The 17,153-nt window shown below is 34.5% G+C and overlaps 1 protein-coding gene across 4 annotated transcripts in view; it reads right to left on the reverse strand.

Moving 5' to 3' along the window:
• Nucleotides 1–5,580: 5,580 nt before the first annotated feature.
• Nucleotides 5,581–17,153, reverse strand: part of ZFYVE16 (zinc finger FYVE-type containing 16) — a 55,883-nt gene continuing 44,310 nt past the window's right edge. For all 4 annotated transcript variants that reach the window (XM_073234607.1, XM_073234601.1, XM_073234602.1 and 1 more), the window contains exons 14-18: nucleotides 16,387–16,467; nucleotides 12,469–12,631; nucleotides 11,519–11,624; nucleotides 10,519–10,686; nucleotides 5,581–7,800 (exon numbers count right to left, since the gene is read on the reverse strand). In XM_073234607.1, the coding sequence (XP_073090708.1) occupies nucleotides 7,639–7,800; nucleotides 10,519–10,686; nucleotides 11,519–11,624; nucleotides 12,469–12,631; nucleotides 16,387–16,467 (680 nt within the window). In that variant the 3' untranslated portion in view covers nucleotides 5,581–7,638. The remainder of the gene's footprint in view (nucleotides 7,801–10,518; nucleotides 10,687–11,518; nucleotides 11,625–12,468; nucleotides 12,632–16,386; nucleotides 16,468–17,153) is intronic.

The raw sequence follows: 17,153 nt of genomic DNA on the forward strand, positions 1-17,153 counted from the left end.
CATTAAACAAGTTACTCTTATTACCTAGTCTATCAAATTCACTAATAAGATGTGAGGAGGAGAAAGATGAAGGAATAGCCGATTAGTAGAGCAGTCAGAGCACACACACTTATCAGTTAAGTTTGCCATCTTGTATCAGTGCAGTTCGTGGCACCCTAAAACAATTACAATAGTAACTTCAAACATCACAGATCACAGATTACCATAACAAATAGAGTAATAATGAAAAGGTTTGAAATATTGTGAGAATTGCCAAAATGTGACACAGAGACATGAAGTGAGAAAATGCTATTGGAAAAATGGCACCAATAGACTTGTTCATCAGAGGGGTGCCACAAACCTGGAATTTGTAAAAAAAAAAAAAAAAAAAAAAAAACTCGGTATCTGTGTAGAACAATAAAATGGGGTATGCCTGTATCCAGATTTCAGACTGGCCACCATGTGGTGCATAATTGGAACAGACTAAAACAGTACTACAAAAGTGCTGAAAACTAAATCATCAATGGAACTAAGCCTGGATAACACATACCTGTTTACAACATAGTTTAGTGAATATTTTAAGCCCACTGTTGAGACCCTACTGCTTAGAAAAAAGATTCCTTTCACAATATTAGTACTCATGGAGAATGCATCTGGTCACCCACGAGCTCTGATGAAGATATACAATGGATTAATGTATTTATGCCTGCTAACACCACATCCATTTTGTAGTCCATGGATCAAGGAGTAATTTTGACTTAACTAATCAAGATTTAAATAGTCTTACTGTTTAAGAAATACATTTCCTAAGGCTTATAGCTGCCTTAGTGATTCCTCTGTTGGATCTGGGCAAAGTAAATTAAAAACCTTCTGGAAAGCATTCAGTGTTCTAAGTGCCATTGTGAACATTCACGATTCATGGGAAGAGGTCAATATATCAACATTATCAGGAGTTTGGAAGAAGTTGATTCCAACCCTCATGAAAGACTTTAAGAGGTTCAAGACTTAAGTCGAATAAATAACTGTAGATGTGGTCAAAATAGCAAGAGAACTGCAATGAGGAGTGGAGCCTGAAGATGTGACTGAATTGCAGCAATCTCATAAAACTTGAATGGATGAGGAGTTGCTCATGGATGAGCAAAAAAAGTTATTTCTTGAGATGGAATCTACTCCAGGTGAAGATGCTGCGAAGATTTTTGAAATTACAAAAAATTTAGATTATTCCATAAACTTGGTTAGTAAAGTAGCAACAGGGTTTGAGATGATTGACTCCAATTTTGGAAGAAGTTGTACTATGGGTAATATGGTACCAAACAACATCACATACTACTGAGCAATTATTCATGAAAGGAGAAGTCAATCATAGGAAACTTCATTATTATCTTATTTTAAGAAACTCCCACAGCCAACCTAACCTTCAGCAACTACTACCCTGACCAGTAAGAAGTCATTAACATTAAGGCAAGAGCCTCCATCAGCAGAAAAAAGTTGACTTGCTGAAAGCAGAGATGATGTTTAGCATTTTTTGTCAATAAAATATTTTAAATTAGGCTATGTCCTTTTTTTAGGCATAATGTTATTGCACACTTAATATACTAGTGTGTATTATAAACATAACTTTTACATGCACTGGGAGACCTAAAAATTCATTTGATTTACTTTAGGGTGATACTTGCTTTATCGTGGTGGTCTGGAACTAGACCCTCAGTATCTCCAAGGTATGCCTGTTGATGTGTCCTGCAGTTCAGTATCCGTTTTGCTGAGCTGCTTCTGGTCAGTTTCACACATACGCAGTTTGGGGGTGATCCCAGAATTTTATACATAAATTTGGAGGCTCCCTTTCTGCAGTTTCTCCCTACACTATTCCCCCACATTCTCTGATTCCAAGATCCCCCTTCTTGGTCTTCTGGCTATAAAGTTAGGGTGTTAGGCTTCCCACATCGTCAGTGTTCTACCCTGCAGTGTCTGCCACCATTGCACCAGTGGGGAGAGAGAGGGGTGCTGCCTTTTTGCTGTCTCTAGCTTGGCGTAGGGCAGGGAAAGTGCACAAGGCTCTGTCTCACAGGGGTCTACAACACATGGTGCGGAGGGACAAGTGGGGCTGCTTTTCTGCAGCCTCCCTTGAATAAGCAAGTACATTTAAAAGGGTTCTTTCTCACAGCCCCCAATGAGATTTCTGGTCCTCTGATGAGATAGCAAACTTTCCTTTGGACTCAGTGCCAGCTGGCAATTCGTGTTCCTGTTATGTGTCTATGGGTAGATTCCATTTACTTTATTCTGTTTGGGATTTGTCTGGCTTCTTTAATCTATGGAGTATGTCTTTCATCATTTTAGGAATGCTTACACTGTATCTATAAATATTTGCTGGATCTATTCTCCCTTTTCTCTAATTAAACATATATTAGGACATCTCACTATAATCCTCTGTATCTCGTTTTTTCCATCTTTTCGTCTCTCCATTCTGCACTCTGGATAATTATCCTGATTTATATTCCATTTTATAAATTCTCCCCATGGCTGTTCTGTTCTGCCATTTAAACCTATTTAATGAGTTTTAAGGTTTAGTTTTTATATATTCTTACGTTTGTATTGTTTTTGCCCAAATTAGCTCCATTACTTTTTAGTTTTCCATTCTCTAGTTACTCCCACCTATTTCTCTAAACACAGAAAATATAAATCTAATACCTAAGTCTACATGTTTGTTTCTGTACTTCTTGCCTCTGGAGTCTAGTTTCCTTATATGCCTTATTTCTTACTGTGTTAGTAAATGTGTATTTGAAAAGTTATTTGAGGCCCACAGTGAAGTTACTTTGCTACAGAAAATTTTGCATGTTAAATTGCTCTTAGCACCTGGAGGCATCACCAGTGTGGTACCACCTTAAAGCAAGTTAAATGCCCAAGATTCTCTTTGAGTAATATAGGCAAATCTAAACTTGGCTGCCATTTTATGTAATTTATATTTCTAATTCATCCAAAGACCAAAACGTATTGGTGGGTGGGGGTGGGCGGGATCTCAGCCTATAGCCTATTGTGGGGATGGTCTTGTGTTACCTTCATGATTCACCTTAGACTCAACTTGTGTGAGCCTTGAAATTTGATCTCTGTTGTCATCATCCCATAGGGCACCATACCCATGTAACTTCTCTTTTTCTCTTTACTTATAGTCTGGATATTCCTACTGTCTTAAAATATGCCTGATGTTTTAAGATGATATTTGTATTTAAATCCACTTTGGTTGCTTTCAGCAGGAGCATGGATCTAAATATCCTAGTATAGAATCTCCAAAAACAGGTTTCCCACACCCACAATTTCATCTTGTTCCTACATAACCAAATGCTACTCTTTCTCTTGGTATTCTCTGCACTTAGCACATACTACTTCTGTCATGGAATCCATAAATGTTGGTAAGAAAGATGCTTAATTATGTCAGAGCAATTAATCATTCTTTTAGTTTTTACTTACAGCTGCTTAAATATACAGGTATATTCTATTCGTTATCTAATAAAAGTTGCTGCATAACAAATCACCAGAAAACACAGAGCTTAAAAACGGTGTTTATTATCTGTTAAAACAGTTTCTGAGATTCAGAAATCTGAGAGTGGCTTAGTTTGGTGGTTCTCATGAGGTTGCTATCAAATTGTTGGCTGGGGCTGCAATTTGAAGGCTTCACTGGGCTTGGAAGAGCTACTTCCACTCATGTGGGTGTTGGCAGGAGGATTCAGTTCCCCAACAAATGGGCCTTGCCCCCATGGGCTGCCCACACCCAGCAGCTGACTTCCCCAAGAGAGAGTGATCTGATAGACAGACAGATAAAAAGGAGGGGTAAAGAAAGAGGGAAGAGAGGAAGAGAAAGAGTGGAGAGAAATGCAACAAAGATGGAAGCAACAGTCTTTCACAACATAGTCTTGGAAATAACACCCCATCCTTTCTGCTGCATTCTATTAGGAAGACCAAATATAGTACAATGTGGGAGGGGTCTACCCAAGGGTGTGAATATGAGGAGGTGTGGAGATCACTGTGGGCTGTATCTTGGAGGTTGGATAGTACAGTATTTTACTAAATGAAAAGAAAAAAAGGCCTTTGTTAAATTCAGAGGTTCATAATAAAGCACTTGAATTAGACCTACTTCTTAATTTGTAAAAAAGCATGCAAATATGGTTGTGAATTTATCAATGCAAATGCAGAGTGTAAGGTTGAAGGCACCAGAGGGAGGGGTGAGCATGTCGGACACTGATGAAGTGCCAAAGTCCCCAGCTGCTGCCCCCTCCCAACCTGAAAAATGTGCCATAAGCTAGCCAATCCTCGCGCCGCTGTAAATCTAAGCTCTGCCTCCCCCTACCTTCTTTAAAAACTCGCTGCCTGCCCTGCTGAGTGTGACTTCCCTGGCCTGTGATAGCCAGACCGGGAACATCACCCGGGAATTGCGCTCAAATAAACTGCCTGGCCCTTTGTTGCCTCTCGTCGCCTGCTTATTTCGGCTAGAATTTATCTTACACAGAGAATGTTTCCCCAAATGTGTTAAATTGTACATAATTACAAGCTAAATTCACAACACAAAATACAAAGAGAATATTTAAAACTACTAAAAATGTGATGTGAAAAAAAAAAAACCAATGTGTCAGTGGTAAAATATAAATTAGATGGCACAATTTAGTGTCTGGTAGGAAAAAAATTAAGATTTTAAATACAGGTTAAATAAAAAATAACCTTGCAAGTGTTTTGGTAATAAAAGTTTTGTTTGAAGAAAACTAGTTCTCCTACCATAACATATGGTCGTAATTCCAATAATGGATTTTGTTCTTGCCTTTCTGCAAGTAAGATACTTTTATCATTCATGAGTAAAAGCAATGAAACCTCTAAGATTCTAAATATGTATTTGTATTTGTTGCTACTGCACCTAAACCTGGGAAGACACACAAGAAACTAATAAAAATGATTATTTGTTGAGATTGGGGAATGAAAAAAACAAGGTAGATGCATACAAAGTGGAAAATAAAACATATTGATAAGTTTCTAATATTTTCTTCTGGTTTCTGAATGATGTATATGTATTACCTATATGAAACTTCTTAAATTATGAAAAAAAAAATTAAAACTTAGGATGATTTGAAGGTTTTTTGGTTCATTTTAAGACATTTCCATTTAAAATTTGAATCAAGTTATCTAAGTTACACTTGCTATTAATAAAAAGCTAAGTTTGGTTCTTATAAAACAGTATCTAAATTTAGGCTATACTTAGGCAACTACTTTCATGATTAAATGATAAGGTAAGATATTCACAAAGCACAGAAGACTAAAGTAAATTGCCTTAAACAGAGAGGTTGCTTTTTTTTTTTTTTTACATATTACATACTTTCCAGATTTTCAACTCTTGCCTAGACAAGTTTAATGTCTACTAGGACCCAGGAGGTTCACAGATTGCATTCTCATTTGGTATGGCTATCATCCTGGGTTGTTTTCCAACCACCTAGTCAAGATTCATTATCTATTATGAACAGTTACTTTTACTTTGTTATTTGCTACATGCATTCAGCTCCAAGAAAATAACTATTTTATATACCTTTCAACCAATGAAGCCTAATAAAGTGCTCTGCACATAGCAACAATATAGACACACAGTTTATTGTATGGCTGCATTAGACAAATCAAGTAGATTTTACTTCATATTTCAAAATTCAGAGAAAGAGGAGTACTAAAAGGCCTAAGACCAAACACTGACCATTGCACCCTGAGTATAAAGAATATTCTATTATTCAACTTAAAAAAAATTAAAATTTCAAATTAAGTACCAATGTGAAGAACATGACCAAGTAAGTAACAAATGCATTCAGAAACATACACATCTACAAAGAATACTTGAAAATGTGCCTCCAAAGGCACATAATTCCAACTTTTATTAACAAAGACTTTATGAAAACAAATCCAAAGCTATCCCATCATGGGAAGAGTCTTCCACCATTTGGTTATTTTAAAGTAAGTTCACAAAAATGAAAAAAAAAGTTCAGTATTCATACACTGTGAGCTACTTATATTACAAAATACATACTATATAAAGAAAACATAAGTTTGATATGCAGTTGTCTTTATCTTATACTATTTCAATAAATTTGACAGATTACATGTTGCCATTTTATTTGACATCTGCCAATTTTATGTTATTTATGAAGTAGCTACTTCCAGAAGACTGATATTCTCCTCCATACTGTGCCTTTGTCTAGTATTACTGGTGTAACTCAGTAGGACTATATGACCTAAATGACTAAAATTCTGAATCTCTCCTAGCCTGAGACCTCAGGTCCTGAGTTACAACCTAGCTTGGTCTTCAAGTTAATATGCCCCATAGTATTTTTCTTAAAATAGGGCTATTCAGTGTAGTTTCTTTTTCTGGAAATATACAGTGTTTCTTGATACAAAAACATATATAATCAACATAAGAATTTTTTAAATCATTAATTACATTTTATAAACTTAAATGCAGAACTAAAATATGCCCTTTTTTGTAACACAATGTACTTTTATTTTGCTGTTTGAAGAGGAATGTTCTGTAACAGTTTCAAATGCACAGAATTGAACTTACCTTAATAACCTGTTATAAAGAATAACTACCATATAAAGAATTTAAATATGCAAAAGTATTTAGTTCATTACAATTTATATTTAATACATTAGTGTCAATGAAAATATGCAGACATGCCAAGAAACTTCTAAGGTTTAAAGGAGAGGTAAAAAAAAAAAAACCTATGTCAGGCATCTTTTATTGCTACATAATGACTACTTCAAGGGTCATCTGGCCTGTTGTCAGTCACTCTTAGAAGTGGTAAATACAGTGGTATACTTCAGAAGGATAGGAGGAAAAATAATGCAGTGCAATACAAAAATATTACCTATTTATTAATTATTAAAGATTTATAAAACACATACCAAATCACATGTTCCTGCTATAAAAACAATATACTTATAGAAGCACAAATCCTGAAGCACCCACAATTATTTTAATAATAACTATTTAATCAAGAAAAAGATATATATATATATATATATATATATATATATATATAATAATTTGAGAAGAAAAAAGGCAAAATTCTTATTTTAATCCAAACAATGAGTTTATCTAATCATGGAGGTAGGTCTCCACTCCAATTATAGAAATAAGTTATCTGCCTTTTTCAAAGAATTATGTAGGTCTAAGATGTGGAAACTATACCACTGAAATACATTTTTTAACAGACTTATAAATCAATAATCTAACTGGCATATACACAAAACAGCTATTTCCCTCGTAAGGTTTCATCTGAAAAGGGCCTTCATTTAAATTGTTCTTGACATAAAGAGGTATCCCTAAGTGCAGATACTTTGGCATAGCATTTAAATAATATACAATAAATGCTACAAATTTCTTAAAGACAGAAGAAATCTTTGTCTTTTTAGTACTTGTATTAAGTGTAAAGCTTCAAAAACTGTAGATCTCTTAAATTTTTAGAGATTTAAATATTGTGCTAATGATTTAAAAAGATCATTCCTGCCTAAAAAGTAAAGCTTACATGTTTCAAGCATCAAACATATTTACTCTTAGTGTTTGTGGCATTTCACTTTTAGTGCTGGAGTTAGTTTTATCAAGTTAGTTTGCCAACATACAGTATGACTCACATCCTTTCACTACAAAAGATTTTCTATAATGAAAAATACTAATTCTATTTCAAATGGTAAACTAGTGGAGGTGGAGGTCCCACCATGGATCACAGGAATCAGAGCACTATCAAGATCATTTAGATAATGCTGAGGAAGAAGTTGGCCTTCAGATCCCGCCTGAAATTCAACCTGGAAATAAAAATCTTGGTAAGTCAACCCTAGAAAGTAAGCAGTCTTGTTTTTAGCTCAGCACATGAATATAAAATAAACTATTTAAAAATATAATTCACTTTAAGCATGTTAAGAAAATACTTGATATTTTATTCATAAAATGTTTTATATTCTATTTATTTTACTCATCTACTACATAAATTACACTTGTATCTCCCACAGATACAAAAACAAAAAAAACTGTCACTACTTAATACTTTAGGTTTCTCAGCAAACACACAAACACATTGGAAGACCAAGGTTTTGAATAATTGCCAACATGACTTAAAGTCATGACTTAAATATTATTGTTGCAATAATATTTAATATTTGAATTTAATGTCACTGGTGAAAATTACATTTTAATACATCTAACTAAAAAATTAACAGTACTTACTCAACAATTATCAGATGCTTCTCTGAAAAAGGAATTTTTAACAGTGAGATGAAAATACCAGTTCTTTCCAGTAAGAACTATGAGTAGAACACATCCTGGCTGAAGCAAACCTTCAGCATATGAACAAGTTCATGTTTAGATTAACCATTCTAAATCTGTTACATTGGATGCTGGAAATAAATATCCATTCGTCACCTATCAAACTGATGAAGTTCAAAAGTTTGATCACATACTGCTTTGGTAAGGATGTGGGGGAAAGAACTCACAAACTGTGATAGAAATATAAATTGGTATACCTCTATTTGAGATTGTATGGTAATATCTATTAAGCATATACTTATATCCTGGCAATTCTACCTCTAGGAAGGTTTCTTACATACTCATGTAAAAGCAAAATATTGTGGACAACCTAAATGTCAATCCATTTGCCAAACACAGATAAGAACTAGTTAAATAACTTATGATACATTCCTATAATCAATTACTAATGTAGCATATATACAACTAACACTTATGCAACTGTTAAAAATATGTAGTAATACAAAATATTTCTAAGATAATATGAAGTTAAAGAAGTAAGGTTTAAAAAACATAAAGGGGAGTCAAAAGGACACAGATACTTATTTGCTTGTACATGTAAAAAAAATCACAAATTGTGATTGCCTGACCAGGAAGGAAGGATGAGGGGGGGAGTATGCAGGTAGAGGTATGGAGATAAAGGTAAAGGTTTGGGAGTCAAGGGTAGGAAAAATAGGAAGATCTTTCTAGGGCTAGTACCTTACACAACTCTACTGGGAACCACTTACATTGTAGCCTGGAGTTAGTACCTCCAGGGACTACCAATCACACAGACTACAATATAAATGCTCCTCTCTGGAAATGTTCAGTGAAGTGGTCCTGTTACAGATGCACTTGTGAAATACAGAAAATATGTATCGGTCTCTTCCCCTGGTTTTTGGCACAGAACTCCTGAAACCCTTGAAATTTCCTAAGTAGTAAGAGTGCTAAGAATATCTCTTGTTCTACTCTTTGTCTCTGACCTGACCCAGGGCTCCTAAAACCCTTGTAAATTCCTATATGATAAGAGCACTAGGAACATCTTTTGTTCTACTGAGATGACTCTGGGTCAGCTCCTGGTTGGAGGCTAGTCACAAGGCCAAGCCATGATTAGAAGCTTCAAATTTTCAGCCCTGCTCGTTGTCCAGAGAGGGGAGAGGGGCTAGAAATGGTGTTAATAATTGGCCACGCCTATATGAGGAAGTCTCCATAAAATCCAATAGTAAAGGGCTCAGAGAGTTTTCAGGATGGTAAAAACATCCACACTGGGAGGCTGATTAACTCCAATTCCACAGGAGCAGAAGCTCCTGCATTCTGGAGTCCCTCAAACCTTGACTGATGTATCACTTCATCTGGTTGTCCATCTGTATATCCTTAATAAACTGATGAACATAAATAAGTGTTTAGCTAAGTTCTGAGAATCACTCTAGCAAATTATTCTAACCCATGGAGGGGGTAAATGGAAGTGCAGGAGATACCTAGGCATGCTATTGACATCTGAAATGGGAAGCAATCTTGTAGGACTGAACCCTTAACCTGTGGGATCTAATGTTATTTCTGGATAGACAGTGTCAGAATTGAGTTGAATTTTTGGATGCTCTGCTATTGTCTAAGAACTGCTTGTTGTTATGGGGGAAAACCTCCACACTATGGACACCAGGAAGTCAGAACTGAAGTGTTTTGTATGAGTAGTAAAGGAAACTCATAAGAAGAAAACAGGAAGAACAGGGATTTTCCCTACATAGGAAGGAAAAAAATGAAGCTTTTCCTTTTTTAACACTTTTAGAATTATGTAATTATAATCATGTGAATATAGAATCTAGTCAGAATAATACATTAAAAAACCTGCTTATCAAGCAGGATTGTTGTGGATCAGGAGTCAGCAAACTATGGCCTGTGGACCAATCTGGCCCACCAACTTTGTTTTTATAAACAAAGTTTCATTGTAACACAGCTGAGCCATAAGTGTACATACTGTCTGTCCATGGCTGCTTTTATGAAAGATATCATACAGCCCAGTTTCTAAAACATTTACTGTCTGGCCTTTTACCATAAAAAGTTTGCTGACCTCTGTCAAGGAAAGTAAAGGAGATAATGTACATGAAGTATGTAGCACACACTGATTTTCAACAAATTATGGTTCTCTTCATTCCTCCCAATATAAAAGGTTAAAGAAAAAACTTAGAATTATTTTAATATATGGTGCATTCATTAAAAAAATATAGCACAATAACATGCCTCACCATATCCGTGTCAATGGAAACCCTGAGGCCAATTTTATTCATCCCATTAGTCTTTAGAGTTTGCAGGTGAGGGCACAGTGCAGCACTACAAGCCATGGCTATTTCTTTTGCAAACTGATAACGAGTTGCTGAAATAGATAAATCCTGGTCCTTTAGAAAGTAGAACACCTGAAATGTAATTAGGAAACAAGTCATGATTAAGATAAGAAGTAGTTTTAAAAATGCAACAATACTAATTTCAACTAAACTTTCTAATAAAATTGCAATGTTAGTGCCAAGAAAATCACTAGTTAAGAGCAATGAGAATGACTTATTTTTGCCCAAAGTTAACCTGTAGCAAAAAAGCCTTGTTACAGAAAAAAAAAAGCCTCAGGTTACAGAAGGATACTCCTGAGTCCACCTTGTATGATCACCATTGTATATAGATATCTTAATGAAGTTAAGATGAAACACAAAAACAGTGTTCTTTAATTTTTACATCCTCTATAGTTTCTATTGTGTTCAATTCATATAATCACAAATAGATAAGACATGAATAACTGACTGCCTGAACCAGAAAGCAGAGGAGAGGGATATGGAGGTAGTTAAGGGGTTGGCAGTCTATAGTTTCATAATGTCTTATTTTTAAAAAGTTAGAACATACAAAAATAACTTTCATATGTGAATGCTGATTACAAACTGAAGTCTATGCAATTATTTTTTATAAAATTAGAAAAAATGAAAATAATATGGTTAAATAACACATTACTGTACAAAGATGGTGATAATGCCAAAACTTAACTGTGAGCTGTCAGGCAGCACCACTATACAGTAGCCTGATACAGTACTTTGGAAATCTAAATCAGGTGTATAAAGGCAATCTGGTGTGGAAATAATGTGTATGTGTGTCAAGGAATAATGTAAAAAATTTAATAAGATACACTGTGAAATCTCCAAGTTAAAAGAACAAAAAGCATATTCAGACAAAGCATGTAAAAGGAAGGAATCTTTTCTCAGTTACCTCAGTACACTTTACAATCTTCTCATCAGTTTCAAAATCTGCTTCCAGTTTCATTTTTTCACTTTGAATTCCTTGTAATGATATTCCATCCACTGAACTAGTAACACTATGGAAAAAAAAAATCACACAATAGAATTATTAGTAACAAAGTACTTTCTATGAAATGAATTATTAGATTTGAACAAATAGAATAAGGAAAAAAATTATGAGAGCTATAAATTTAAAGTAGCAGTAAGAAATCTCAATTACATACAAAATAATTAAAACTGTAGTTCATATTAATTTACCAAGATCTCTTGATTGTGTAGAAAATTGTATGTACTTTTTCATATGCCTAATTCACACCTGAGGTTTAAAGTATCTTAAATAGTCTCCTAACAGAAAAGCTATCTCATGAATTTCAAAAATTGAGGAATCCTCTATCATTAGCCTTCTTTTTCCTTCTTTACTACAGAACCCTTAGCTAATCTCAAAAAAAGTGAGAAAATGGATAATTGAATGTAAGGAATGGCAGTAACATTCTGTAAGGCCTCCAATGTACATATTATTTAATTCAGTTGTTGGTATTTAGAGGGAATCAAAATAATACAGAATGAACATCCAAAGGGAATCCTTTACTTACTTGACAAAAAGAGGTACCATAAAACAAAAAAATTACCTTGCCTTTCTCAGCCCAGGCATCAAGTCCACACAATGCACATTTTATCATTGGCCCCCTACCACACTGAAAATCTTTAATAGTTTACTGCATCCTGGCCAAGAAAACTACAAGAGGCTAGTCAGATTCACCTTTGAGGAAACAGACTACATTCATTAATTAGAGTATAAGCATTTAAATTAATGGTATAATTCAGTATTTATTCATAAAATGTTTAATTTTGTTAACAAAATGTCTTCAATCCTTCCTCCTCCATCAAATCAATTACATTTTAGAAACAAAAAATTCCTACCCTTGGTTTCCTTTTTCTTCAGAATCCACCCAGCAGATATCCACATATTCTCTTAGGTCTACAGCATCAACCTTTCCACATGTAATTTTAAAGTCTTTTTGTTCTCGTAGAGCTAGCCGCAAGCCATCCATAGTCTCTGGAGTTATTTGTACCATTAAGCCATCTAAAAATGAGAGTTATGTTTCACATTTCTTATACTAAGTATCAATTTATATGTCTAAGCCATAAAATCTGCTATCAAAACAGGTTCTGTACAAAGTAAGTTTTAAATCATCTGTTGAATCACCTTAATGGCTGTTGCCACTAGGAAATAAAAATATTTCACAAAGGATTTTTTTTCTAACTAATAAAGAAAGGGAAAATTTCTGCTTCTAGCTATGATGTAATAACTGATACCAAAATGCCCTTTCTGATGCCAACCAACCAACCATAAAACTAGACAAAATGTATGAGGCAACTGTTTTCAGGTACGGGACAACAAGAAGTGCAATACTGTGATCCCTAAAGGAAAACTCAGAAGGTGAGCCCACAATCGCCTAGGTTCTCTGCTTGGGGGACTTGTAAAACTCACAATGGATCTACTGGGCTCACAAGTCAAAGTTAAGAGTTTAGAAAAGTCTGGAATCTTTAAGACACTCAAGAAGGGGGCACCATAAAACTCTGTGTAAGGGTCCCTTTGAGTCCTTGTACTAGAACTGGGGACACACCACATTAATAGAATTGGACTTGATGAAGTCTAACAGAACAGTTGTCACAGGGTTGGGAACAGAACAGAGACAGTAGAAGTCGAGCAATGTTGGGGATATTGATAGTCTGGACCAACCAAAGTAGAGAGATCTTATTAGCACCTCATTAACTTGAACTGTAGCAAAGCCAAACAAAGCCCTTACAAAAACCTGTAGGCAAAACAGATTTGGAGAATGAACCCTGCAGTTTGTAAACACCTTTGGATTCCACAGACCTATCTGTTAACAAAGTGAAAAAGACTACATAAGCTCATTAGTCATGAAAATGCCTGCTTCTACATAAGTAAGCTTTCTTCTGCAAAAGCTAATAGATCTAAAGTTTCTACAGCATATCAACAATGACAAGTACATAATCAAAAATTACCAGGCAGAAACAGAAAAATGTGAGCTCCAATATAACTGAAACCACTCACAAGATGGCCAAGACACTGGATTAAACAAACACTTAAAAAAATATTCTAAAATATATTCGAAAACCTAAAGGAAAAAACATCTAAAGAATAAAAAGCAAATATGGGTTAAATGAATAAACAGATAAAAAGAATCTTAACAGAGAAATAGAAAATGGAAAGACCAAAAGGAAATTCTAGAACCAACAGGTGTAATCTAACTGAAAATTGAAACCTCAAAATCAATTACATTTTAGTAACAAAAATTCCTACCCTTGGTTTTCATTTTCTACTCAATCTACCCGGCAGATATAAGAATGTAAAAAGTAACTTTTTTAGAACTGTGGAAATGAGCTAAAAGCTTGCAGCAATCTGGGCAGTACTTATTCAAGAAAAATGGCTGGTCTTGATAGGAACATTAATAGTCGATTAAAGAGAGCAAAAGAAAGAATCAACATGAAGAAAAGTTAATAAAAATTATCCAGTTTGAAAACCAGAGGAAAAACCTGGGAAAAAAAAGAGCATCAAAGACCATAGGAGAGTATTAAACAGTCTATAAAAGATAAATAGCTATAGGTAGCTACCAGGAGAAAGACTGGCATGTCAAAAAAAAAAAAAAAGAGTGGTAAGAAATTCCCCAAATTTGATGAAAAATATTGATGCATAGCCAAGAAGCTCAATAAATGTCATCAGGATAAACACAAAGAAAACAATATTGAGGCACATTGCAGTAAAACTGGTAAAAATCAAAGATGAAGAGGGTATCTTGAAAACAGACTGAGGAAAAGGGTATGTTAAGTACAGGATAACAAAATTGTTACTGACTTTTCACTAGAAATAATGGAGACCAATGACAAATGAAATGATATCCTTAAAGAAAATAAGAATTTTCAAAGCAGAATGCTGTATCTAGCAAAAATATCCTTCAAATAAGAAAACAAAATAAAGACAGGTTTGGATAAATGAAAGCCAGCCAACTTGTATTACAAAAAATGCTAATGACTCCTGGTGTCTGCTCCAACATGTAAAGAGCATGTAAATTGTCACTCCCATCCTCAAAACAAGAAAGAAACTAAACTGAAAATGAATAACTCTTAGATCTATCAGAGAATTGAGATCACAGGGCAAACTGCTCCCCTGAAAAGTGGAGCAAAATCAAAACCTACCATAAAAGAAAACATTAAAAAACTTGAAGATACATGGTAAGAAATAAGAATAATTGAGTATCTCACATTCCATCATCAGAATAACAGATACACATAAGATTGAATTATAAAGCTCATTTATACTTAAAAGGTGTTACTGACAAACATCAGTCTAGACAAGAGCATTTACAAGCACTGCTTCCACTGGGAGTCCTCACCAATAAACAAGAAAAATAAATAAAAGGCATGATGACTATAAAGAAAGAAGCAAAATTACCATCCTTAGTGATAGTATACTTAGCTACATAGAAACTAAAAGAATCTATAGGTAAATTTTAAATAATAAGAGTTGGACCTGCTTAAAGATGACAATAAAGAAATCAATGGATTTCCATATGCCAGCAAAAAACAGATAAAAATTTTAATTAAGAATGATAGCGTTTACTTCGGAAATAAAATCTGTAAGGTACAGGAATAAATCAAGAAAAGAACACAAGACCTATACAAAAACTATAAAATTCTACTGAAAGACATTAAACATTACCCAAATAAATTTAAGGCAGCCCATTTACAATAAAACCTGACAAGCTGATTCTAAAATTAATACAGAAAATCAAAGGGCTTACACTGGCCAGGGCATATCTAGAGGTATAAGGCATATGTGTGGCAGCAGAGATAGAAGGATTTCCTATAAAGCTATGTAACTGAGATTAATACAGAGGATAACATTAGTGAAATGCAAAGAACCTCTGAAAATACTCTCCAGAAAAAGAACAAGGAAACTGATCAAAAATGTCAGAAGCAACTTTCTCACAACTCCAGAGATTAACCAAAGGCTTGCAGCAATCTACGAGCATTTATTCAAGAAAAATGGCTGGATCCTGAGAAGTACAGCAAGGTTTGTGTCATTTTAACCTCCCTATTCTCATACTCTCCTCTCCAGCTCAGTGGAGAGCCTTAAGAACCAACAGACTGCTATTATGGTAAAAACCAGCAACCTGGTAGCCACAGGAGAGGGTAAAAGGGGGCTAAGAGCTTCTTCAAAGCCTCATTACCAAGAATTGTCAGTTTTTGACTTGTCAGGTGGTTCCCCAGAAGAGACCACTTACAACGCTGTCTGTCTTTGAGTTGACTCTAAGCTTTCCCTTGTGCAGTCTTTTCTCAAGAGAGCACTTGTCAAAAACAATTAGCAGCCAGTGGTTAACACATCACAGCTGCCAATGCAGCAGTTAACAGTAGAAGCAAACAACAGACCAACCAAACACTTAAAAGAAAAGCTGGAGATGAGACGTCTACAGGGCTTTGAAAAGCTCCAACATATTTCTGGGAATTTAGAAGGCCATACATAAGTGCAATACATGTGTGAAGGAAAGACTTGAGAAAGCCCTAAACTGTCACCTCAGACTGACCTTTAGGCTCTGCACAAGCAGGAAGTGAAGGCTAATACCAAGCTGTCATGCTTGAGGTAGTCACAAATTTTGGTCATGTTCTAATTCTTACACTGGGTGATGATTTCACCTAAATTTGTGGTATTAAGCTTTGTAATTTACATGTTTTTTTTTTAAGTATCAGATATATTTTTAAAAGGAAATGGAAAATACCTTTATATTAACACAATCTTAAAGATGAAGTTCATACCTTCAACTATGCTGGATTTAGCAAGAAATCCTGAGGATGTTTTTAGAGCCCCATTAAATACCACAAAACTTGCACCAGTCACTGAATAAAAAAAGAAATAAAGTAAAATTGTTTATGTTGTAATCTTCCCTTTATGCTATATATTTGTTAAATGATAATGTGGAGTATAGCACATTTTTAAGTACTTGATAAATGCCATGCCTATACGACTTACCTTAGAAAGCTAACAAAAACAAACTAACCAAAATTAAGATAAAATACTGCATAAAGATTATTTAATGTTTGTATCTAATAACTGATGGCCATTGTACTATTTTACATGGTTTTGTCTATGTCAGTGAGGGTGTGGAAATCAAATTTCACTACTGATGAAAGTATAAATCAGAACAATCTCTTCATAGAGAAGAATAATTTCATTATTACCTATTAAAATTACATATACACTTATCCTTTGACACATCAATTCTATTTCTAGGAATAAATGGCACATACAAAAGTTATTCATAATACATTTTTATAAACAGCCAATGATTGGCAACAACTATGTTCATTAGTAAGAAACAGTTACATGATACACACATATAAAGTTGTAAGTTATGTGGAATGTGAGAGTTCACTCTATATTAACATAGAATAATCTCCAAGGTGTGTTAACAAAGAAAAAACAAGATGCAGAATGGAACAAATGCTATGACTTGTTTAAAAAAGTGGAAGGAAGATGTGTGTGTGTGTGGTTTGCTTTAATATACACATAAGCAAAAATGCTT

The sequence above is a fragment of the Manis javanica genome, chromosome 1, assembly GCF_040802235.1.
Source record: "Manis javanica isolate MJ-LG chromosome 1, MJ_LKY, whole genome shotgun sequence".
Taxonomy (NCBI): domain Eukaryota; kingdom Metazoa; phylum Chordata; class Mammalia; order Pholidota; family Manidae; genus Manis; species Manis javanica.